General features: G+C 42.5%; 1 protein-coding gene across 5 annotated transcripts; it reads left to right on the top strand.

Annotated features, from left to right (window-relative positions):
• The first annotated feature begins 710 nt into the window (after positions 1-710).
• Positions 711-24,418, top strand: TASOR (transcription activation suppressor). Of its 5 annotated transcripts, none has more exons than XR_009275269.1 (24): positions 711-1,101; positions 7,182-7,327; positions 8,410-8,502; positions 9,332-9,404; positions 10,398-10,489; positions 10,838-10,996; positions 11,969-12,096; positions 12,752-12,783; positions 13,432-13,537; positions 13,961-14,064; positions 14,174-14,277; positions 14,502-14,574; positions 14,708-14,782; positions 15,142-15,783; positions 16,801-17,231; positions 18,100-18,238; positions 19,080-19,954; positions 20,625-20,747; positions 21,306-21,465; positions 22,010-22,118; positions 22,272-22,450; positions 22,537-22,695; positions 23,037-23,239; positions 23,488-23,658. XR_009275269.1 is itself a non-coding variant. In XM_058812757.1 (23 exons), exons 1-23 carry the CDS (start codon positions 711-713, stop codon positions 23,874-23,876), a joined length of 4,782 nt encoding a protein of 1,593 aa, XP_058668740.1. In that variant the 3' UTR covers positions 23,877-24,418. The 5 variants fall into 5 exon arrangements, 3 of the variants coding, with proteins under 3 accessions (XP_058668740.1, XP_058668739.1, XP_058668741.1); XR_009275268.1 differs by having other exon boundaries at positions 23,290-23,555; XM_058812757.1 differs by lacking the exon at positions 23,037-23,239 and having other exon boundaries at positions 23,488-24,418.
• The last annotated feature ends 411 nt before the right edge of the window (positions 24,419-24,829 follow it).

Below are 24,829 nucleotides of genomic sequence, written 5' to 3'. Positions count from 1 at the left end.
AAAGACGGCATTGCCAGCCCTGGAGCAGGAGCGTTCCTGGGCCCGAAATGCCAGGGCGGGGGATCGTGCCCAAGGGCGGGTTCGCTGTGGGGAGAGCGCGGTCCGAGCGCCGCGCCCCGGCTGCAGGGCAGGAGCCGTGTGCGGGCTGGGCCCTCTCGGGAGAGCGGCGTCCCCTCAGGGCAGCGCCCCGGCCCCGCTCCCCCTGGCCCGCCACCGGCGGGAGGGCGGCGGGTCCCGAGCGGTGCCCCGGGGCGGCAGCAGCGGGTCCCGAGCGGTGCCGGTTGCCAGGAGCGGCGGGTCCCGAGCGGTGCCCCGGGGCGGCAGCAGCGGGTCCCGAGCGGTGCCCTGGGGCGGCAGCAGCGGGTCCCGAGCGGTGCCGGTTGCCGGTAGCGGCGGGTCCCGAGCGGTGCCCCGGGGCGGCAGCAGCGGCTCCCAACGAGCCCGTCCCGCCCCATCGCGTGGGCGCTGCCCGCGCCCCGGCCGCGCCCCTATTTATAACGTGTGCCGCGAGCGGATTGGCTGGGCCGGGCTGGCCGCAGAGCCGCCCCCCCTTCCGTCGCCATGTTGTGTGGCGGGGCGGGGGCGGTCCGGGGGCTGCCGTGAGGCGGGCGGAGGGCGAGTCGGGGCGGCGCGGGCGCTGCTGGCGCTGGGCAGGGGCGCTGTGCTGGGAAGAGAAGGCGCGGGCTGCCGGGCTCGCTTCTGCGGAGGGAATGGCGGATGCCGTGATCCGCAGTGGCGGCGAGATGGAGCCGGAGCAGCATCAGCGGATGGAGAAGACCAGCGCGGGCGTCCTCGGAGCGGAGAGTAACAGAGCGGGAGCCGCTGAGGACACCGCACAAAATGGCGGACGCTCTGAGAGCGGTAGCGCTGGGGAGGCGCTGCTGGTGACTGCTGTTGCTGCAGAGGACAAGGTCCCCACAAACCTCAGCATCAATAGCAGCAGCCAGCGCAGGAGCAGCATCTCGACGGCAAATGAACTGCAGCAGCAGCAGCCGCCCAGCGGTGTGCTCGGGGGGCCGCCCCCTCTCCCTAAGCCCTCAGAAGACCAGCAGCCTGTTAGGAAGAACTTTCAGATCCCCAGGAAGAGCAGAGAAAAGAAAGGTTGTTCCTTCCCTTCCCCTCCTTTAATACCTCGCTCCCCTCTCCATCCGATTCATCAGGCAGCTCTCGGACACCTCACACGGCTGCGTGCGAGCCCTGCTGTGGAGGAGGCTCTGCTGGCTCGCACCCGCGAGGCTGCTGAGGAGCCGATTTTAGTGTCAGGATGTTACGTTCTTTTCCTACCCTTCCTCTTTTCTTTCTCACTTATTTTGTCACGAGGATGAACCGAAACCAAGGCTCGGCTTGAATTTCAGATCTCTGCTTTAGAAGGAGGAGAAGCTGGATGTGATCAGAGTGGGCTTGAGTTGATCTCTGCTCTGCTTCTGGAGGTGCATTGGCATGTGGAGAAGATGTTTCTTTGGGACGCCGACATCAGCAAAGATGGTTCGCTTTTCTCTTCCCTGACCTCTTCCCTGAAGGAGAGGGGTGTAATCCTGGTTAGGATAGACGAAACAAACCCAGCAGAGTTGTCCTTCATTGACGAATCGCAGAAGACTCTTCTTATCTGGTGAAAGTTCTTTGCAGGGAGAAAGGGAGCATCCCACGTTCTCGTGCCTCGCTTTGGAAGCATTCTGCTTCCAAGTGTCCAGGGTTTGAGTTTTTTTGTTTCTGAGTAACTCTTCTTCTAAAAGCCTGTGGTATTTCTTGCTTTTCACAAGACTCCACTGGTTTCTTCTTAACTTTGTTATTGTTAAGTGGAGTTGAAGACATGTCTGATTTCCTCCCTGAAATCTTAGTTCTTGCCCTTTTGCAATATGGAGTCAGTAACTTAGTCCATATCACAAAAGTGCTTGTTTGAATAGGCTTCTTGTTCTTCAGAGAAGAGGGTAACATCTTAACTTCTTGAAATGCTTTCTTCTGTAAAGAAGAGATGAAGGTAGGTTTATTTCATTATCCAGTCTTTTGTCTCCAGTAATAGACTAATTCCTTTTGGCAGTAATGACCCCTTTTTCTTCCTGGTCATTCCCATTGCCACCCCGCTCTGGGGTGATACAAGTCTGGCAGAGATTCATTGTAAAAAGAACTGGGTTGATCTGGAGAAAAAAAGTCTTTTATAATTCATCTGGCAGAAAAATACCTGGATGTAACTTGGTGCCTCATGAACAATCGAAGTGTCTTGTGTGCCACACCCAAGTGTGGTTTAAATGTGTTTCAGAAATGTTTGTACTTAACCAGCTCTATCTAGAGTTTCACTTTAGCATTTGGTTCCAATGTGAATGAAAACCTGCAAAATACCTTCTTAGATCATCTAATTCATCATTTGCCTATGCTGAGCCATCTGCAGTGTGCAAAAGCTTTGGATTGTGTAGTTCAAACAGGCTTCTGTGGCCTCTAAGGTAGAAGAGGGAGCCATTCTTACCTTACTTCAAAAACTGACTTGCTGATGTCAAGGTCGTTTGAGCCATTCTCGCCTTTTTTCCTTTCAGCCTGCAGAAAGGCTCTCAGGTATTTTGATCATTCTGATGGCTTGGGAGCTTCCCAAGGTCTCAGAGCAGACCCTGCTCCATTCAGCCCACGGTGCTGGTGGGTTTACAGCTGTGAGTGTTGTTCTCACAGCACGGACTGCCAAACTGCAGTTTGAGCACAGCTAAATTGCCATTGGGATTTGCATTGTCATTTGGAAAATGATGCAATTCAGTCGGTTCTGGAACTGCACTGGAAGATCAGCACTGAATCATCTGATGCCATAGGTAGTGGCTCTTGCAGCATCCTTATTGTTAGTGCTTAAATACATCTTGTTAAATTGCAAAATAATCTGAATGACACCACTTCCTCTCAAGAGAGCTGTCTTGGCTTGGTTCTAAAGCCCAGCATGAAGCAGTACATATGGAAGCTTCCTCCATCATTCTTTGCCTTGCCGTTGTCCTTGTTCTGATTTTTAAACCACCATGTTTTTTGTGGATGTACCATCCTGAGACACAGTTGCTGCCTTGATTGTGAGGGCTTAGCTGCTATGGACAGGATCACCTTGTCCAAGGTGTTTGAGTTTGTTTGGAGGTGGGGTTTTTGGTGGATTTTAAAGTATTTTTAAACACTAAAATGTGTTTTAGCAACAGTTTTTGGTAGTCAAGAAATTAAAAACTGAATCTGAAAAGCCCAAATGTAAGAGAAAAATTTATCTTCCCTCTTGGAGACTTAAGTAGAGACTGAAAGTCAACAAATTCTTTGCAATCTGAAGAAAAGATACCTCCTAACAACTGTGATCAGTTTGCACAGAGAATTCTTCTGATTTTCTCATTCTTTTTGCTGGCATAGGAATTCAGGAAACAAATGAAAGAGAAGTTGGCTGCAACATTATTTTTTTTAAGGCGTGCCTGCATTTGTTTTGCTCCTTAGAAGTTCCTTGGAGGTTTGTTTTCTTGGTACATGGAGTTTAGCAATGGTGTTATGCTCCATTGAGCAGCTTATCTGTCATTTGTCTTCAGGCCTTTCCTGGCCTCTTCTAATTCAGTTGTCTGATCTTCACAGGTTTCCAAGTTTGCTTGAAACTTGAGAGGTCCTTGATAGGATTAGGAAAGCAAATTTTAAGGATAAATCTGTGTAGGAGCACTTTTAACTTGCTGAGCGATCTGAGTGATCCCCTTAGCAAAGGATAATTCCACCAGTGATGCTGACATTGCAGCCGGTGCCTTTAAGGGGTTGCTTGTTGATTAAAGCTGGAGTTTCTTTCTGGAGGCTGTCAAAGTAGCAACTGCCTGCTGTTTCTCAGGCTGAGGCAGGGGGAAAAGGTCTTGCTTTTGCCCATGAAACTCTGCAATACCTGCATGAAGGTCTAGGTTCTCCCATTTCTAATTCATCGTTTTGCCTTTTCTTTTGTCTTCTGATTTTCCCTTTCTTTTGTAGAGATGTGCATCTGCTGTTTGCTCCACAATATTTCTAGGTGGAGAACTCTCTCAGTCCCTGATCTTGGTAACTGTTTAGGCCTGTTGACAGCACAAGACATTTTGGGCTGAAAAAGTCCTGAAGGTAAAAATGTCCCAGTTATTAACACCACAGATTTTTTGTTTTAGTCTTAAAAAATGAAGACTGAAAGAAATTGAGACTTAAAAAGAGTGGAGCTCAGTGGAGCTTTTGTAGCAGGAGCACTTGTGTGTGAGGAATGCTAGCATTCTGCCAGCTTAGCTGATAGGAAAAGCATTAATTTACTTATCTTCCCTTCAAACTTTGTTCAGCATTGCTCAGGGAGGATGGCTCTGTCTTCACATTCTGACTTAAAGCAATTAAACCCAGGGACTCCAATCTCAGCTTTCTGAAGTTGAAGTATCAGACGGCTGTGAAAGAAAAGTAGAGCCTCTCAGGCATGACATACATCCAGACATCCAGTCCAGTCCCTGTCCTTTGACTAGTCCTTATTAGCTGAACTCAATTTCCACCTAAAAATAATTACATAAATTCCCATGCCCTGGGTAGAAGCTGAACAAACCCAGTATTTATTTACTTATTTTTACCTGTGCTGAGCAAGCCAGCAAACCCCCAAACAATTGACTTGTATTATAAGGATGCTGCTTGTTAGTCCCTACTTTAATTAGAGTTTAATTAAGCCAGGGCTGTAAAGGTGCAGTGCAGCCCCATCAGCTGTGTCCAGCAAGCCTGGAAGATGTGTGTGTGCTCATGGCTGCTCTCTGAGCTGATGGAGGACTGGGATGAGCTCAGCAATTTCATGGTTTGCCTGGGGGCACAGCCCTTGGTGGCTGCTGTACAAGGTCTAGTTTAGTACTTCTCAGTTTTATTTTAGCTTTTTCTTATTTATGCACTCCTTGCTTGTAGTAAGGTCCAGGCCCTGCTGTGGTGACATTGACATTTCAGACCATCACTGTCCCTGAACACCTCAGCTCAAATGGGGAACTGAAAAGTATTGCCTGGCTACTCACCTCCCTGGGGTGATGTTTCATGTTCTGATTGAGAACATGAAATCTGCAGTGCCTCGAGGTCTGGAAGAAAAAACTGCAACCATCTTCATAAAATTTTTTATTTTCTGTTTTCCATAATTGAATGATTAGGTAGGGCTTTTCCATAAATGTGTTGAGCACTAAGTGTGTACTAGTTTATGCAGATTATCCCTACCAGGAGAATAGAGTGACTTGCTGGTTTAGGGCAAGTCTGTCTCATCTTGCTCCCCAGGGCTTTCCACAGAGCAGATGTTTAAACACAAAGAGGAGCATGGTTGATAATATTTGTGTGTATGACAGGATCTTAATTAATGTAATCATGTCCCTCTTCCTAGATTTGCCTCTGGGAAAGTAGGTGAGACTTTATGCCTGCCTTGTGGTGGCTCTTTCTAGCTCACCCTGCAGTGCTTTCCACTTGTTTGGGCTCCAGATGGAAGCAAGAGGCTCATTTTTACAGAGCTTGTGTCCTGGGGGAAGGAGAGAGGAGGGATAAGGTGCAGTAAACACTGGTAAGAAAACAGGAAATTCAGTCAGGCAGCTGGCCCAGATAACCTTCTGCCTTAGCTGGTGGTTTTGAGGAGCTGGCAGTGTGTGAACCCCAGATCTGTGTGACAGGGGGTTGGTGCTGTAGTGTCCAAGGGATGTTTGGGGCTGGGGTGGAACAGGGGGTGCTTTCCCAGGCCGTGTGTACCTGCAGCAGGCTTCTGTTTTCTATTCTGTTTTCTATCAGTTTTCTGTTCTATTCATAAGCATTTATCTCTTCAGTACAAGAGCATTCAGTCCCAGTAATACCAAGCTGAGAATTCCATTCACTCTCAGTTCTGTCTCCTCCCATGCTGCTGTCAGCTTTTGAAGAATGAAGGTGTGGTTACTGAAAAGGATGTTACATAAGGATGGTTTCTAAATCACTTTCATAATTTCCGCTCTCTTACAAAAATCACTTTCTCATTGGTGGTGGTGTTGGAATCATTGCTTGATTTCAGTTTGTAGATGAGGTGTTGCCTTCTAAAGTGTGCAGCTTTTACTAAATAACACAGAACAGTTTGGTTTTCATTAGGAACATTTGTTTTATTTTGAGGCTTATGCTGCAATTTTTTTCTGCAAATGAGGGAAAGATTGCTGCCTAAATCTACTGCCATATTACGTAATGAAATTGGAGGATATATTCTGAAGATAGAATTAAATTTAATTTCTTGTTAGAGTAATGGTAGGTTGCTTTTTTGTTGGTTTTGTCTTGTTGTTGTTTTTTTTTTTTTTTTTTTTTTTTTGGTGAGGTTAGTACTATTGTTCTTAAGTGTTGTAACCACAGTAAAAGTTGTGCGCTTTTGGTGGGGGTTTTGGAAGTTACTCTGAGGATAAAAACCACTTGTTGTGTTGTGCTAGTTCAGTTCCCCCAGAGATGTTATTTTTCCTGGCCACTACTCTCAAGGTCTGCACTGCCATCCTCTGCTGGCTCCCCCGGGGTTGCTCCTCTGATCCCTTTGTCACCTTGGCACCAAACACAGATAAGGAGCTCGGGGACGTGGCTGCTTCCCTGTGGGAACTCAGGTAAAGGTTCTCCCAGGAGGGAATTTGTACAGCAGCACATGAAGGGCTTTCCTTTTAAAGCAGGTATGGTAAGGGATAACATCAACCATGAGCACAGGCAGTGGGGTCCTGATATTTTTAGCAATAGGAGCTTATTTGTCTTCTTTAAATAGGATTGGATTTCTTCATATTTAGCTTAATTGCCATAAGCAAACAAACACAAAACCGCATAATAGTTCTGAAGTGGGGCCAAGCTATGAAACTCCTGTTGAGGTTTTTATTAGGACAATTTGTTCCTGTTTTTTAATTAAAGGAGTTAATTAGTAAATTGCAGTTTAATTTCAGTGTTTTGCAGTACATATTAGATGTTTTTCAAGGGGTAAATTCAGACTTGAAGTGCTTCCCTTACAAACTTCTGAGAACCAGTAGCTGTGCAAGAGCAATATTAAAAAAACACAATTGTGATTTTTAAAAGATGCTGTCATTCTAGGAAATTTTAAGATAAACTTTAAGTTTATATTTGCCAAGTATTCTAGGTGTTTTGTGTTTGAAATTGAATCACAAACCATTTATTTTCATGCATAAACTGTCAGTGAACTGGAAACCTTTGGATGTTTTCACATCTATATTGATGCTCATTATTTTATTTCTTCTCTTTTATAGCACTCTTTCAACCAGTACTTCCAGAGTCTCGAGAATTTGAGGAGATTATAAACATTCTGCATTCTTCCTACTTGGATCCCAGTTCAGTGTCCAGTTTTAAATACAAGAGAGCCAGCTTAGTTCAGAGTGAGCTGTTGGAAAAGGAAGTGAGTATATTTGTGGCTTCTGCTTCTCAGTAAGGTACCAGTCAAATGCCAGTGCTTCTCAGTTTAGACCAGAGACCTGGGCATTATTCTCAGTTATGCAGTTGGTCTTTAATTGCAAACTCACATCCCCAGAAATGAAAGCAGATATTTTTCAGGCAAGTTTATTACTACATAGTTTTTGACTTTTGCCTGCCAGGTACACCAAGAAGACTAAAGGAAAAACTGTATTTGGCACCACTTGTCTGTGTGTTTTTCGCTGTCAAAAATGTTCTTAATTTTTATTAATGTATTTTAATAACCCAGAAGTTTGTTTTAATGTTTTCTTGACGGGGCTGATGTTTCCTGTGAAAATTAAGATTAAAATATGTGTCTGATAGAAGTTTCCATAATTTCTGTAGTTTTGTTGTTTTCCAAGAAGTACTTTAGTTAAAGTTGATCAGTAATTGGAGCACCTTGGGTGAAGCCCCTCTGTTGTGCCTTGGCTTGTTCTCATCACTCTCAAATGAAGTTTTCATTCCCAGTGCCAGAAGTTCACATAGGAAGTAATTGAAGAATATATAATTTGTTTGCTGTGATTATCATCTTGAAGTTATGAAGTAAACTGAAGCATTTTCTGCTATTACATTAATTATTCATGGCTACAGCTGAGAAATGTTGGTAAAAACCACCTCAGCAGCAGTGAGGTGCATCTGCAAAAATGTTTGTAGAGTGTAAGAGATCTGTCTCCTAAAAAGAGAAAAAGTCTTGTTTCTGGAGTTTCAAAGATGATGTGGGAGGCATTGGGCTGGATGGTTCTAGCCAGTTCTGCTACAAAGAGCAAACTAAACTGTTACTGCACAGGTTTGTTTGAGGAGTGTCTCTTAAAAAAAACAAATACTTGGGCAGATTAGGCCAGTTGGATTTCCCACAGGTATAATGTTCTCGAAATCTAATTACAGCATCCAGTGATTTCATTTGGATTATCTTTTGATTATTTTTGTACACTTGGATGTGCTACCATAGCTGGGGCATTAAAACCCTGGCACTTTGGTGTGGCAGCAGCAGCAGTGTGTGCCTGTGCTGAGAGCTCTGTGTGTGATCAGTTCACAGAGAAGCGGCGGGAGCTGAAGCGGGACGGGCGCCCCGAGAAGGAGCTGTTGGACAGTTACGCCTTCCTCATGGTGGATCGCTGCCAGGTGAGCCCTGGGCCCTGCAGGGGAGATGCTTTCCTCAGCACTTACAGCTTTTGGGCCTTTGGGGTTTTTCAGAATGGTTTTATTGACACAATCTTAAAGTTACTTTTGCAAAATTCAGCGCTGGAAGGTGTAGAAGGATGGGAAAGGGATCTGTCACCCTGTAAATCCTCTATTCCCTGCTACTTAAGGTACTCCATTTACATGACTCTGTATCTTCTCTGGTTTAGGCTCTGTTTTATAAATAGGATAGATTTTCTGGATGGCATGTGAGTTTTTATTTGGTTTGTGGTTTGTTTTTTTTTTCAATTGAGGAATATTTTATGCCTTAATTGCATTTTGTTTTGGTATTTTTTTCTTCTTTTTTTGCATCAATAAGGTGACCTGTAATATTAGAAAATGGTCATTGTCTTCTCTGTCTCTTCTTTGATCATATACTTTTAATCAAAGTGATGGAAAAAGTGATTTCTGTGCTTTGTTTGCTATTATAGAGTTGAGATTTCTTAAGCATGCAATCATTTGACAGGTATACTTCTGTTTCAAATATTAAAATTTTCTGTATTAAAGGCAAGTAATATTCATAAAGAGTGTTTGAGGTATAGGGAGGGTGTGGTTTTTTAAGATCCAGGTGAGTTTATGTAGCTGTTCCATATCAGAGTTTAACTTACACAGTTGAATAGTTTTATAGAGAATTCAGACTAGTCTTGCCTCTGTTTGTAAGGATTGGGGTTTTGTTTAAATCTCAATTTATATTCTGTAATTGTAATTTCTTGTTGTTTGTTCTCTTTATATCCTGCCTTTCCTTGCTTAAAAACCTGTCTGTTCTCTTTAGATCCAGAGCATATGTGAAAAGGGGCTGCAGGTTGGCCACTCCAAACTCTCAGTTCTCGGCAGCCCTTCCATGGGTAATTATCTTTTCATTAGAACTGCTGCTTATTCAGTAGCAGTTGGCAGATATAATGTGATGCAGTTGTGTCAACTTTCAGTCTCTTTTATATCACTAACTGCAGCAATGTCACAGCAAGATGTTTTTAGCAAAGGAAATGGACATCAGAACATTATTTCATAGCTCTGTTTTTGAGTAGTTCAGTTAAATTCCCTTTCCAAAGGGAACACCTAATTCTCAAACCAGTGTCCCATGTGTTTCCAGTAACCCTGGGGGGGCAAAGAGCTGATGCAGTGTGTGGCTGGCTGCCTCTGTGTTTGTTTGTAGGTGTGTGCGTTCAGAGATACACATGGACACAGTAGCTCAGTTTTGATGTAGATAGAACTAAAATTCTTGAATCCACAGATCCAAGAAGAGCATAGATAAATTGGAGACTTAGAAGAGTCAGAAGGTGTTAAAGAGTTTTGAGAGTGCAAGACAGTAAGTTTCTTTTGCAAAGCTTTTCAAATAGAAAATTAGGAACTGATTTTGTCATCCTGTTGAGAGGAATATGGTACAGAGGTATCATGAATATTGAAAGCAGCCAATATGAATGAATATAGAAGTGAATACTGAAAGCAGAAATAGGTGAGAGGTGGAGAATAAGGCTTTATGAGCACGTGAGTTTTTACTGTTTAGCTGGTAAAGGGTCTGGAGCAATTTGCTCAAGCAGTTAGATACAGACTTGGAATGAGAGGAACCTAAGCCAAATGGATGCTTTTTAGAGCATCTGAATTCAGTTACAGCTCTTTGATCTGAGGTAGTCAGCCAGACCAACAGATGACAGTGTGTGTTTGAGGCTGTAAAATCTATGAAATAACTGGCACAAAATTATTTTACCTTTGCACTTGAGTGTCAGTTGTATCTTTATTCTTTTGTGTGCATTGAGCTTTAATCCCATGTAAGGCTTTTGAAATCTCTAATAATGTTTTAACATTCACCATAACGTATTTTGGTTTCTTTTTATACTCAGGTGTATATATCTCCAAGTATGCTGATTTATTGCAGCCTAATCCTCTAGAATCTGGAGCAAGTGGAGATGTGATTGTTTTTAAAATAATAAAGGTAATTTTATTTTGCTATTCTTGAAGGATTACATTGCTTACTGGTAACACACAGGCGGTTTTAACCTAACTTACTTGTAATTTGTGCAGTCATCCGTGTATAGAGAAACTAGACATCTACTAGATTTAAAATCCAGTAGTGATATTAAGCTTAAATAAATCATAATAAATTGTTATAGAAGGCAAAAATATGTTGGTTTTTTTTTTGAAAGTATGAAAATAATGTACTTCCAGAAGTAGCTTTCTTAATTGCTTGTTTTATTTTCACTGCTCTTACTTTGTTTGGTACTTGAAGCAATTTGTCAGTTTCCAGGACAAAGCTGCTGACAATTCTTCTGCTTTCTCACAGGGAAGAATGAAAAGCATATATGACTACACTGGTATGAAAGCAATGGAATCAGCTGCCAAGAGCATGCTGGATCCCACCCCGAACCACGAGTGTCACATTTCAAAGAATGCAGGCAAAGTCACCTCCCTGCTGGCTTACCGAGCCTACGAGCTCACTCAGGTACAGCTGAGCCTGTGTCACCTTCTTCCAGAAAACCTCACAAACACAACTTGTGAATGATGAGAGAAAATCCCTGGGGATGGAACAGCCCCTGAGCTTCCCTGTGCAGCTGCAGCTGGGTGTGTGCAGCAGTCCAGAGGTGCTGCATTGGAAGTCCCAGATCAGCATGGCAGCCTCTGCTGTTCCCATGGTGTCATCCTGAGCCTCGGGAGATCTCCTGAACATTAGGGGGAGAGGGAATGGGAGAAAACTGGGGAATGCACATGGGGCTGGAAGGGAGGACTTGGGGAGTTTGAGGTGTAAAAGTACAACTGGTTTGTGGTCATTAAGTGGGACTCCTAAAAAGGAAAATGTTGGCTAGGAAAGAATAGCATTTTTCTTTTTTTTTTTTTTTCAATGAAATCAGTTCCAAGCATTTATGTTCCTCCAGGTGTTCTGTCTCTTACTGCAACAATCTGTTGCAGTGAGATTATTCCACCAAGTATGCAGATTTCAGGATCCTTGCTTGAAAGCATTCTCTTCAGTATTAACTTCTTTTATCTTCTGTAAATCAGTGAAATAGATGGCTAAAAAATGAATGTATTTTTTTTCATTTCTCATTGCAAATTTGCCTAAATTAACATTTTATATTGGTGATTGAGCTAAGGATAGACGCCAAAACTCATTGCAATATTTACTTTGCTCTGAATTTTTTTGTTTTTTATTAGTTAATCCCTTCTCTCACCAAAAATACTTTCAAGTAAATTTTGCATTTCAATAATGATTTATTCTTGATTCACTCCTGAAGGTACTGTCCATATCTAAGTGGTTAATAAAGGAAGGAGAAGATTAAAAAAACTATCTTAATTTATTGTATTTGCTAATACTTATGAGAGGAGCATTTAAAAACTTCTTTATTTTAAATCCCATCATTTAAAGAAATTAATGATTGCTCCAGGCTTCTGATTTAACACTGTCCCTTCTTTTTCCCAGTACTACTTTTATGAATACGGCTTTGATGAGATCAGGCAAAGACCAAGACATGTTTGTCCTTTTGCTGTTGTTTCATTTGCTTACAAAGATGACATGGTGCAAGGACCAAAGTTTGTGCCCCCATCGAGGTAAGCTAGGAAATGAGTTGTGGAAGATCTGCATGTAGCAGGAAGAATTCATAGCTGTTGGCAGTAGCTTAGCATTGATTTAAATGGACAGTGCTGAAGTGAATGAATGTGTCACAGGGACTTAGTATAATAATTGCACTTTCTGATGCAAAGCAAGAGGTGCCAGAATTGGTTTTATGCAGCAGGGTGGCCCCTGTGGGAAGCAGTTTTGCTGCTCTTCCCACCTGCTTGCCTTTGGCCTGGGTGGAATCCACAAATACTGAAGGGTTTTACCTAACTGAGGAAATTTGTGGACATAGAAACATTCACAGCATTATCTTGCTTGATACTCTAAAATAATATTCTGTGTATTTTGTCTCTGAACCTTTCACTGGTGTTCTGCTGGTGGAGAGAATATGTAGATGGCCAGTTGATCACAGATCCATTGTGATACCTGTGCTGATGTCCAGGTGTGGGGACTGTACTATGAAATGCTAAAAGCAGTTACCAAGGTATCTAAAATAGTACAAGATGCTGCAGCAGCGGTAGATGGAGGTTAGAGAGGGAATTACCAGTCTTCTATTGCATTAGACTGATAAACTATTCTTAATGTGAAATTCAGTGGTCAGAATTCTCTGTTCCAGCCTAGTCATTCTGTCTCTCTTCTTTTGTTTAGAGCAAACACCTTCCATGCAGATAGAAGTACAGGTAAGAATGAATTCTATTTTTTGGTTTTATGATACAGACAGGGAAGGTTCTGATGATTTTCCCCCATAGTTTTGTGTTTGACCAGTTTAGTTATGCTGAGTGTGTACCTGAATTTTATCCTGAACCATGCTGGTTGTGATACTGGATGATCAAACAGACACCTTCATGTGTATCTTCTTTTATCAGAATGAACCAAGAGTGAACAAAATCAACAGTCTTTTTTTCCCTCCTTTCCTACTTAGAGTGTGGTAGGAACTGATCTTCAGTTCCTGAATCTCCTGTTCAATGGCACTTCACATAATATGATTCTGTGTCATGCTTTGTTTTGAACCTCATTCAAGCAAAGTTGATATGTATGAAAGGGGTTAACAGTTAAGGTAAGGAAAAGAGAATATAATTCCTCAGAAATCAGCATCAAGGGTGTGCTTATACTGACAGGTGTAGGTAACAAACCAACCTCCTTTACTCTGCTCAGAGCAGATCAAAACATAACAGGGTCGATAACATCCTTTCTGTTGCCTTTTAACATTATTGTCTGGTATTAGGATGAAATTTTCCCTCTACTGATTCTGGACATTCAGCAGCCTCTTCTTTCAGTCACAGCTGCAAGTGGTTTCACTTAGTCTTCCTTTCTCCATCTTAATTTAGAGAAACCTAATGTTACATTGTGGAGGGGACAGCTTTGGAATAAAGGCAAACTTGTGTGCCACGTTTCCCTAAAATCAGCAGCACGATCTTTCCTTCCATGCAAGCTGTGAGTATTGCCATTTAGACAGTAAATTTAAAATACTGCTCTATTAAAACTCTTTGGAGTAGAAACTGGTGAGTTTTGGATATATTCAGATGAAAATCTGAAATACTGACTAAGTGCCTTAAGTGCATCAAACAAGAGTCAAGTCATGTATATCCAGAACTTTCTTGAGCTCAGGCACACAAATGTCAGCATCTCTTTGCTGTTTGCTGTTCTGTTGTTTTGGGTTTGTTGGGTTTTTTTCCATTCAAGTGGCACACACTCCTCTGCAGGAATAAACACCCCTGGCTCATGAGATAGTACAAAGAAGTTCTTCTTAAGGCCATGTATTTACTGGTTCTTATTTTATCAGTGAGCGTAGGAATATAGAAAGTAAAAAAAGAGGTCTTTATTTTTTTTTTATCTCCCCCCACCCTTCTTCTCCAGTTCTGAGAAGCTTGAGGTTGAAAATGTTGTAAGCATTGATGATTTGAAGAAAAAAATTTCACCAGCATTCTTCTTGAAAGAAACTTACCAAGAAAGAAAAGAAGGTAAATTGTTCTCATTTAATTTCTTTAAATTCAGAATTTTCAAGTTTTCTGAATTACAATTTTGTTTCTTTTTTCCTTACATTCTCTTTCTCTCCTTGTGTCCTGTCAGTGTGGAAGAATGGCATGTACTGTAGCCTGTATGAAGTTGTGGAGAAGTCCCGTTCTGGGAGTCACTTAGAGGGTTTGCTTCAAAAACTAGAGAAAGAGAAACTTGTGAGTGCAACAGATTTCACTATTCCTATTTTTAGAAATAGTTGTACTAGTTAGTAGTTTCAGGCATACTACAAGATCCACAGTCTCACTGGAATTCCTTAGCTGGCATACTCTTAAGTATCAGAGCACTTCTCTGCCCAAGACAGAATTATCTTACAGTCAAGAGGAGTATTCATGGTGAGCAAATGTCTTTGAAGCAGTTTGCTCTTTTTCCTTGAAAACAGGTCCTTGTGAAACCACTTGTGGACAGAGGATTTCTTATTCTTCTTTCTCCTTGGCAGATGATGTCCCCTTATGGTAAGCACACTCTGGGTTTGTGTTTGAGTTGGGTTTGTTGTTTTGGCTTTTTTAGAGGGGTGGGTTTTTGAGTACTAGATTGACTTTGGGTGGTCCTCTCCTTTTTAACTGTTTTTATGTTTTTGTGCTCTAGACCACCAGACTGGACGGTCCCGTGTGCTTCATGCGCTCTTTCTGTTCCCAGAGTCCAGAGGTGTCACTGGCTCAGGTAGGTTTGCTCACTGTTGTGTGCAGGTTTATTTAAACAGAGGTGATGTTCTGGTGAAGATTTTGTAGTCAGTCAGTGTGAACTAAGAGTAACAGTTTGCATTGGTTATGGTCATGGTATTAGAAATACTTGTTTCTTCACAAAAGCAAATGTTGGACATTGTAGCTTCATTTGTTCATATTTAAGAAAGCAAAACTTGTTGAAATTTCTTGATATAGCATCCCTGAATTACTTCTTCATGGTCATTCCAAACTGTGTTTCACTCAGCATGTATTAACATAGAGTATTGCTGACTAGTCTTTTCTTTATAGCTTCATGGTTTGATTTTAATTGTGGGTTCCCTTTTCTCCTTTTGGCAGCACCAAAAAATGGTCCATATGGAACACAGAAAAATTCATATACCATGTCTTCGCACAAGAAAAAGGAAATCGTTCCAGAATTCACAAAGTTGGTTCAGTCTCTGCGTTTTGCTTTGTACCAGGCCCGGAAACACAGCGGTGGAGATTACAATGCTGTTGTGGAAAAGTACATCTATGAGTACTTCAGAAAGCTCTACCACGGCCCTGGGAGAGCTAGAGAATTTATATTTCGTGAGTACTCACCAGCGCTGGATGACAAAAGATTTCTGCACCCTGCCCCGAGGTACAAAGGTCACCTCAAGACGTGCTTGCAGAACTATGTGTTCAGCTGTGAGTCCTATCAGCTGCCCGTCTGCAGAGCCAGGGAGCTGCTGGACAGAAACCGGAAACCTCAGCGCTTCAGCCCCAGCTCAGATTATGAGGCCAGGAAAAGAGTGCCTCGTTCTGGAGATGATGATACTGAAAGACTCAAGGATCTTATTAACTTGATCCAGTGTAGAAAGAAAAATGTAGGTGGAGATTCTGATTTTGAAGACCCCAGAATTAGGAGTGGTCTGAAAAGAAAGCTGGAAGAACAATCTGAAAATTTGCAGAAATACCTAAAAATGAGTGACTCTTCAGAGAATATTTGTCACTGTGAAGGTAAGAAAGTCTTTGTTTAGAGTTCTTCTTTAAACATTTTTATTCAGAGCATATATAACACTTAATCATCATAGATTGAGTATCTTTTTGCATGCTGTGGCAATTTAATGCATCATGGTTCATTGGCCTGAGATCTGTCAATAGAGATAAAGTTTATTTTTTGCAGGTTTCCACTTTTTAGGAGGTAAGGGGAATTTTCCTGGAAGTTGCTTATGTTTAGCCTCTTTGGAAAGAAAGCAGACTTTCAAAGAGTTTACTTGCCTGTGGAGCTGTCCAAAGACTTTCTAATACAGAACACTTAGCAGTCTTGTCTTTTGCAGAGTTTGACTTTGCTGTAATTCTTTGTGTCCACTACCCTAGTTCATACCTAAGAAGTTTAGATTGAAGGGAAGAAGCATAGTTCAGTTTTGAAATAGCCAGTAATGTGTCTAGTGGGACAAAGAAACAACCTAATAAGATTAAATAGTGATCTACATCCAACTTCAGAGAAGTATCACAGATACCTTCTGACTTAAGGTCTGCCAAAAAAAACCCTTTGATTTCTGTTTCCCTGACCATTTTCTCAAGGCAATTATAGAAGCCGCCTGCAAAAGGGGGAAATGGGAATGGGGTGACACAAAGAAGAGGGGATTTCCATCAAGCACCAGTCACTCTGGTGTGTGTGAATCACTGGAAGATGAAGTGACTGATCTTAGTTGTCCTTAGATGCCCTCATGAGGGGACAGAAGATACTGACTGCCATGTAGGGATGAAGGAGGCAAAGGGTGGACTTCATGGTTGGGATTCCTGCTTGGTGAATTCTGTGAACCTTCAAAGGTCTTTTGACATTGATTAATGAGGTAGAATATGTGATGAAAGCATGTCTACATTTTTGTTGAAATAAGCGTGTGTACATACAAACTGACGCTAAAGGTCGAGGCTGCGGCTACGTGGCAGATGTTTGTGGGGAGATCTGGTTTTGTTTGTATTTTAAGACTGAGCAATGGATTCCTTTTCCCCTCCTCACCCTCTTGTAAGGTGGCAGAAGCTTGGATTCCCCACACTGTGTGTTCTCAATGAACCCTGAGCACGGAGGCCACGAGGGTGACCTCAGGCAGGACGTGCCGGACGCCGCAGCCGACCCCAAGGGGCTGGTGCAGGCGGTGCTGGAGACGCTGGGCCCTCCCAGCCACTGGGGCCCAGCGCTGCTGCAGGCTGTCACCCAGGCCTTGGGCACTGAGGAGATGGAAGAGGATGTGAGACAGAAATATGAGTATGAATCCATTCCAGCTCAGGACAGAGATGGTCATGAGCTTCCTGCCCCTGCTCAGGCTGACAGCGTTCCCTTCAAGGACCCGCAGAGCCCGGCCATGCTGGAGACTGACGTGCCGTGCTTGCCCTACCCCGTGGATGTCAGTCTGCAGCTCCCACCCAATGAAGCACCCCTTGAGCACACACTGCATTTACAAGTAAGTGAAACTCCCAAGATGCTGACAGTGAAAGTATTATTTTCCTACATATGAGACTGAATGAAAAAAACATTGTTTTTCTACAGAGGCAAACGTAGATACGCACTAACTCTTCTGTGAAGCTTTTCTGTTTGGTAGGAACATAGGTGGAAATTTTCTCCACTCTTAAGTGTCTGTTCATGGTTTGTTATTCTTTTTGTGATAGAAAAGGAGCAGAGTTGAAGAATTCTGAGTATTTCACTGCATGCTCAGCTCTCTTCATGTGCCTTCTTGGTGCAGTGCTGTAGATGAGTTCCCTTGTGCCTAGGGATCACAGTGCCCCAGCTCCTTACTCTACAAGAGTGATTGTTCCATCATCTCTGTTACTGGTACTTCCACACAAAGTCCAGTTCCTAATTCTTACAGCAGGAATGAGTTTGTCCTACCTGTAATCTCTATCCTGCTTTGCCTCTACCCATCTGGAATGTGAGATGAAATTGGCTTTTTTAAGGGCCCAATACTAGTTGTAGGCAGTGCCTCAGCAAATTTATTATTTAAATTTAAATTATTTCAACTGTATTATTTAAAATGCCTCCTGGCTTTAGTCAGGTATCAACACAACTGCCTGGAAAAGAGTGAGGGAGCAGCCAGTTCTCCCTTCCCCTTTGGCACCCAGAGCTCCCATACTGTAAGAGCAGTGCTCAGGACTGCATTAGTAATGGGAGACCAGAGAAGTACCTTGTGGAAATGTTTCCAGGTTTGAATGGATTACATTGATAGCAGAATTGCCAGTGAACTTCTTTCTGTCAGCTGCTCAGAATGTAAAAACTTAATAGTGAGCAAAACCAAAAGAAATTGTTTTGAGATGAGCATTTTGCTTGGTTTTTAGGACACAGGCACTGGGAGTACCTTTGAAGGCTGCAGTCCCTGTCCCAGTGCACCTATAGAACATGGCTATCTCAGGCAACCTCCCTGCTCAAATAATGTAGGGGAAGTTGGAATACACTGGAAACTTATCCCAATTACAGGTAAGATGGATTTTAACTCCTCTGTTCCTACAAGTAGGGAATGAAAACATATTCTAAAGTTTTGTGCCTGGATTCATACATCCATTCTTGGATCACCTGTTGGTACACAAGCACATCTGTAGCCTGTGCAGTTGTTTCTTGTATTTGATTAATACAGAAATCTGGATGAAAACAGGTACTGGTGGAGAATATTGGTTTGGCCTCATATTAACACAAATTAGAAATGTCAATGCTTTAAAAACAAACAAAACTATAGTTTTGAATATGGATGGTGAAGGAACTGAGCTGGGGTTATGAGGGTCTTTCAGCACTCCTTTCAGCACCACTGAACTGTGTCAGTAATCAATCAGACTGATATCCTCCCCTTTCAAGAAAAAAAAACTTGTTTTCACTGTTGCAAGATCAGGTGCAGCTTGCAGTCCAACTCCACGAGGTCATTTGTGTCTAAGCTTTGTAAAAGTGAGCATTTTAACCTAGTAGCAAATGCAAATACTTGAATCATATGTTGCCCTGCTCGATTTGTATTTTAATTTTTAATTTGTAATGAAGGTATGTCCTGTTGTGCTTATTCTACATTATCTCTGGGAAAACTACTTGTATTCTGCTTTTCCAGCAGACTTGGACTGTGCTGTTTGACTGTCTTAGGAGCTGTTAAATGTTCTGTGCTTCTGTACCTCAGCAGACTGTAACACTTGAGTATTGGGGTTGAAGTTGGTTGGTGGGGGAGGCATAACAGTAATGCTGTTTTCAGGCTGGGAGTTGGAGGTTTTGGTCTATCACCTGTGTGTGACTTTGACACATGAGGTGATGGTGATGATGATGATGAACTCTTCTTCTGTAGGTCTGAAATCACCAGAAGAGCCACCGGAATATTTGCCACCAACGGATGCACTTCCTAATGACCCCCGGGTAGTAAATAGACAGAGAAATTCTGATTATCAATTGCCATGCTCTCCATTTTCAGACACACAGAAGGGGACAGCAGAAGATGGACATTACACAGGACAAGTGGAGAAACTTGAAGATCAGTATGAGCTAACAGATCAACCTTTTACAGCTAAGCATTCCATTAGTGCAGTAATAGAGACAGCACTGTTAGAAGAATATAAGCTCTTTGCAAGAAAGATTAAAGAAATTTTGCAGCAAAAAAACATTCCTTATGTCAGTGACCTGTCCACACCAGTCCTTTCTGCCCAGGAGAGGATGATGAGACTTTCTGAACACATATGTTTGCAGGCATCAGAGATTTCTGTCCAAGAATACGTAGAGAGCCTGATTGAGAAGCTGGACAGTGTCATTTTGGCTTCTTCCTGCGTGAAGCAGCCTCCCGCAGTGTATGGCAGCCCTGAAGCCCTGGAGGCGCTGAGCAGCACTGCCCCCGACGGCGGCACAGCCCTCCCGGAGCCGCTGTGCCATCACCTGGGGGAGGAGCTGCCTCCAGCCAGCCTGCCCCCAGGGAAGGACACAGCGAGCCGTGGGAATGCTCAGCCAGAGGAACAGACTTCTGGTGGGGATCTCAGGGGAACACCAGAAAAGACTCAGAAGTCCCCTAAGAACTTAAATATTTCAACTCAACCAGATTTTTCTGATTTGATAAGCAAGTTAAAGCCTGAATTATTTACTGGTTTTGTCCAAATAATGGAAAATGTACAGAAAAACAGAATCCAGTTTTATATTCATGAAGAGGAAGAAAGTGTTCTCTGCAGAGAAATCAAGGTAAAGCTGTTTCAGTTCAACCTCTCTCTACTGCCAGAACAGAGTGCCTTTGAAATCCACTTGTATGAAACTGGACTCACTTTCACTGTGAAAGTGAGTTGTGAAAATAGGCTGTCCTGTCCCGTTTCCTCACTGAGCTTTTGTGGTAGCCTTGCTTATATTTAGCTTTTACGTAAGTCTTTGAGCTGGAAAACAGAACAGGCTGCAGGTTGGTCCTTTCTGAAGATCCTGCCAGGGGCTTACAAAAAAAGAAGTGATAAGTGAAAAAATGTGATAGCTGCCATTTTAGAAAGAATGTATGAAGAGTCACTCTGTGTGCCTTTGGGGTTTTTTCTCTTCCCCTCTAATTAACAGTAGAACTTTGAGAAATCACTGTGCTTCTGTGACTTAAATGTGTAAGATAAAAGTTGTAAACTTCTAGTCTTCCTTGAAAACTGGGGCAGTTTGATAGTGTCAGTTGGTTGTGTGTGATTTGATAGAATGACTGAGTTGCTGAAACAGCTGCTCTGTGTTGCTGCATCCTTCTGATTAATTTCTGGGAGGGATAAAGCAGCCAGTCCCTCTGGGATTCACTGAATGGAAAACCTCCTTGCTGTGGGTGTCATCTGGGCATTGTTTTTACCAAACTACCTATTGACCTTTTCCTTGCCTCCTCTCTCTGTGGTGGCAGGAGTATCTCAGAAAGTTAGGGAACACAGAGTGCCATCCAGAGGAGTTCCTTAGAAGAGGAGATAATTCAGAGAAACTGTTGATCATTATCCAAAATGAAGACATTGCCAATCTCATCCATAAGGTATGTCCCACGTAAGTAACTGTGCACTGCAGAAACCTGCTGGCAATTGTGAGAGGAGCTCAAGTGGAGCAAGGCTGCTTCCTTCTAACAGCACAGCATTCAGCAGTACCCTGTGTTTAGCTGCTGTTGGAAGAAACAAAATGGTTGTAGTAAAAATGGTCTTGTCCAGCATTTACTCATGACTTCTTCCACCACCATGCACAGGCTAATGCATATTTATTGTTAGTAGTTGCAAAGCTGTGCAGAGGCCTGAGTAGTTCTGGTTCTGTGATGCTCCAACAGGAGGTGAAGGCAGCTTTCAGATGGCCTGAGCTATTCCTGCCAGCTTAAGACCCTGTGCTGGACAGAAAGTAAAATTACTCAAAGTGCTCAGTGTCCATTTACCTTATTCCTGTAAAGCTCCTGAGAGAGCACCTCCCTAGGCAAGAGAAGAAACAGTAATGTTTTGAAAATGTGTTTTGAAGTTTGGTGCCTGGCATTAGTAGATAGGAGAGTTCTGTAATTCCTTTTTCTGTGTGCCCTGTGCTTACACCTCTGATTTCAAATGTTTTTCAACAGATCCCTGGCCTGGTGACTCTGAAGAGGTTCTCCTGTGTCAGCTTTGCAGGGGTTGACAGTTTGAATGATGTGAAAAATCGCACTTACCATGACCTGTTTGTGTCTGGGGGTTTTGTTGTGTCAGATGAATCTGTCCTTAACCCAGACTCCATCACTACAGGTAGGTGTGATCCTTCTGGAGGCTTTAGAACTAAAATCCTGACATGTCAGTATGTGAGAGGTCCTGTACTCACCTCAGTGAAGGATCAGGGTCTCCAGATTTTGTGATATTCTTTAAAAACTTCAGCTAATTCAGTCTCTTTCTCAGCCCAGTGGCATTCTTGAAGAACACATGAACAGGGATATTTTGTTTTCAGTTTGTGTTACATTGTGTAGTTACATCTGTGGAGCCTTTTATTCCTTACTACTCCATCCACAAACATGCTGTATATACTTTTTGTTCATTTGAAATTGAATAGCTAATGAAGTTACAATTTTTTGCAATATTTTAGTAAGGCACAGTGTGTATGCTGAGGTCAGCTCAGTTTTATGATACTGCTGTTGGCCAGCCTGCATGGAATAAAACTTTGAAGTAAGTGGCTGCTGTTTGTAGTTGTGTGACTGTACTGTGGTGAAAACAGGAAACAGCTTTTTGTACACACTGAAGCAGTATTTTCAGTCTACATACCGCAAAATTGAACTTTTATTCAATATCTCTACAACAGATAAACTGAAACAGTTCCTAACATTTCTGGAGGATCTCAATACCCCAGATGGGAAATGGCAATGGAAAGTCCACTGCAAAATACAAAAAAAGCTGAAAGAGCTGGGGAGGTAAGTAAGATTCTATAATAGCAGCTGTTAAAATGCTTCATTTTTCATTATGCCATCAAAAACACTTCAGTAGAACTTACTCTTATGTTTGTCTGTTGCTGTATAGACTGGCCTTAAATTGTTTCTAATAGTGAGCTTTGCCCCCCGCTGCAGGATGAATGCCAATGCCCTGAACCTGCTCACCCTTCTGAACACCTACCAAAAGAAGAACTTGGTTGAGATTCTGTCTTACCATAACTGTGACTCTCAAACTCGAAATGCTCCAGAACTTGAGTGTCTCATCAGGCTTCAAGCTCAAAACATACAGCAGAGACATGTTGTCTTCCTAACAGGTAAACCCCACAGTTGTGAATACCTCGCTCCCTTTTTTGATAACAGGTGCTAAATATTAATACAAACTCCTCTTGTATGTATTTAGAAAAGAATCTCAAGACTCTCTCGAGTTACGTTGATAATGGCATCGTGGTTGCTGCTGTTGATGACTTTATGCATAACTTTAAAAATCTTGTGGGGTTTCACAGCTCTGATACTGAGCAGAACAACCTTGCTGCTGGCAGTGCTGGCCAAAGACAATCAGGTGAGGTCAAACACACTTAAACTTTCCTTTCTAAAGTGCACGTGTGGGGTAGAGGTGCTGGGACAGTGTGCCTTGACTCTGGTCAACAGCCACTGCAGCTGGCAAGGAAAACTCAACTCTCAAGGTGTTTGAAATGGTGGGGGAAAAGCAGTGGGGATGGAGACCTTCAACACAGAAGTACAGGCTGATGTGGTATTTGAGGCACTAGACAGGGCATCAGGGAAAGGATAAACTTGTCACTTCCTGCTTTATCTACTTAGAGTAGATAAACTGTACTGAGATGTCAGTAATTGTACTCCTTTAATTGTCTGATCAAATACTCACCTGCTGTGTAACTTTAGATGCTGTTTTGACATTGTCCCCTTTGGAGCTGGGAGTTGGGATTGCCCAGCACTAAATATGAGCACGGTGTGCAGAAGCTTTTAGCACCAATAACTGGACACTCCCACAGAGGGTTGAGTGTGTGTGTTGAGTAAGTGAACTCAAGTGGCAGAAGACCAAGACTTAAAGTGCTGTTGGACTGGCAGACCTGAAGTGTAACACTGTGAGTAGTGTATGGCCTTTTAAACCAAAGTTTATATTTCAATAGAATAGAACTTTCTCTCTCTTTTAATGTAGTTCTTGTAGAAAAGGATGAGAAGGATGAGGAGGACATGTCTCTGGATTCAGGGGATGAATTGGCAGAAATAGAAATCTGCAGTGGTGCCTCTAAGTATGATACTCATGTGGAAGCTTTGCAGCCAGAGGCCAAGGGCCCACATGGAGTAGATGCTAAAGTGAGCTGCTTATCAGTTACAGAGTTACCTCCTGAAGCACAAACTGGCCTTGGGGAAAAGACTTACAAAACTGACTTGGAAGAGAAGCAGCCAATTACTCCAGTTTCTACAACATGCTCTGCTGAAGGAGAAAAACACAATGCAGCTGAACAAACTCCTTTCAGTAACTTCCAGGTTTATAGCAGACAATTAAACATGTTCCATCAGTTCAGCCACTTTAGTGTCCTCACTCATCAGACTTTTCTGGGAACAACATACCCAATTTCTCCTGCAAATCAAAACCAGGAAGGGAGCAATTATTTTCTATCTGCCTACAATCAGAGCATGGATACAGAAAAGTCATTATCACCTGGTGGCTGGGATAGCTGCTGTGATTCTTCCAGGCCATATTCAGAACAGAAATGAACTCTTAAGTCTCTTTTTCTAAGTTGCTGTGGACTTCTCTGTTTCTAAAACGTTGGATTAATGATTTCTATTTTATTCTGGAACAAAATGTTTCTTGTTCTTGTTATCTCAGATGTTTTCATGTTCTATTTAATCCCTGATGGCCCGTCCCTGTTGGAACCATCTGAAAATTTAAATAAATACATATATTTTTTAACATTTACTGTACTTGAATTATCTTGTTTGTTGGCACTTTTAAGTTTCTACATTTGTATTTGACCTGTTACCTAAGCTTCAGTTTGAGGTCTGTTTAATGTAAAGCTGAATGTTTGCCTAAAATATGTGAAAGAGCCAGTTGTCTTTTTTTTCTTAACCACAAGAGTATCCAAGTCATGTTTCTTTACATAAATATTAAAATTAATGTATTTATTTGACATGGACACAAATTTTGTACAATGTTTTTACATAGCTCTAAGGCAATGTACTTATTTTCATGACTATATACTGGATTTTGGCTAAATACCTCAATTAGAGTAACCAATGGTGCAGTTCCATTACAAAAATACAAATAAACTCTCAATGCACAAGGGACTTGCTAACACATTGCTTTGTCTGTGGTTCTTACATTGTTTGCAAAGTGCTTGAGGAACACCCAGGCTTGGTTTCATGCCCAGCAATGATCTGTGTGTCTCACTTGGTGCTCTGTGCCCTCCCAGCCTTTATCTGGCCACTGTGATTACTGTCATGAGAGAAGGACAGAATTTATTGACTGTGGGAATTCAGTTTGCATCAGAAAATCCTCAGTCCTCTCCCACTTCAGCTGAATGATTCCTGGGGCTTTCAGGCACTTTTTAAAAGTTTGGTTTTGTTTGTTTTGTGAGCTAGCACTGGGGTAAGTACAGTTTTCTCTGTTTCTTACTCCTGTCTTTACATCTCCCATCTGCTCGGTTCGCAGCCTTTCCCCCTCAGCGATT

Source organism: Ammospiza caudacuta, chromosome 12 (genome assembly GCF_027887145.1).
Source record: "Ammospiza caudacuta isolate bAmmCau1 chromosome 12, bAmmCau1.pri, whole genome shotgun sequence".
Taxonomy (NCBI): domain Eukaryota; kingdom Metazoa; phylum Chordata; class Aves; order Passeriformes; family Passerellidae; genus Ammospiza; species Ammospiza caudacuta.
The sequence above is the reverse complement of the archived record's forward strand: the minus strand, read 5'-3'. Positions and strand labels throughout refer to the sequence as shown.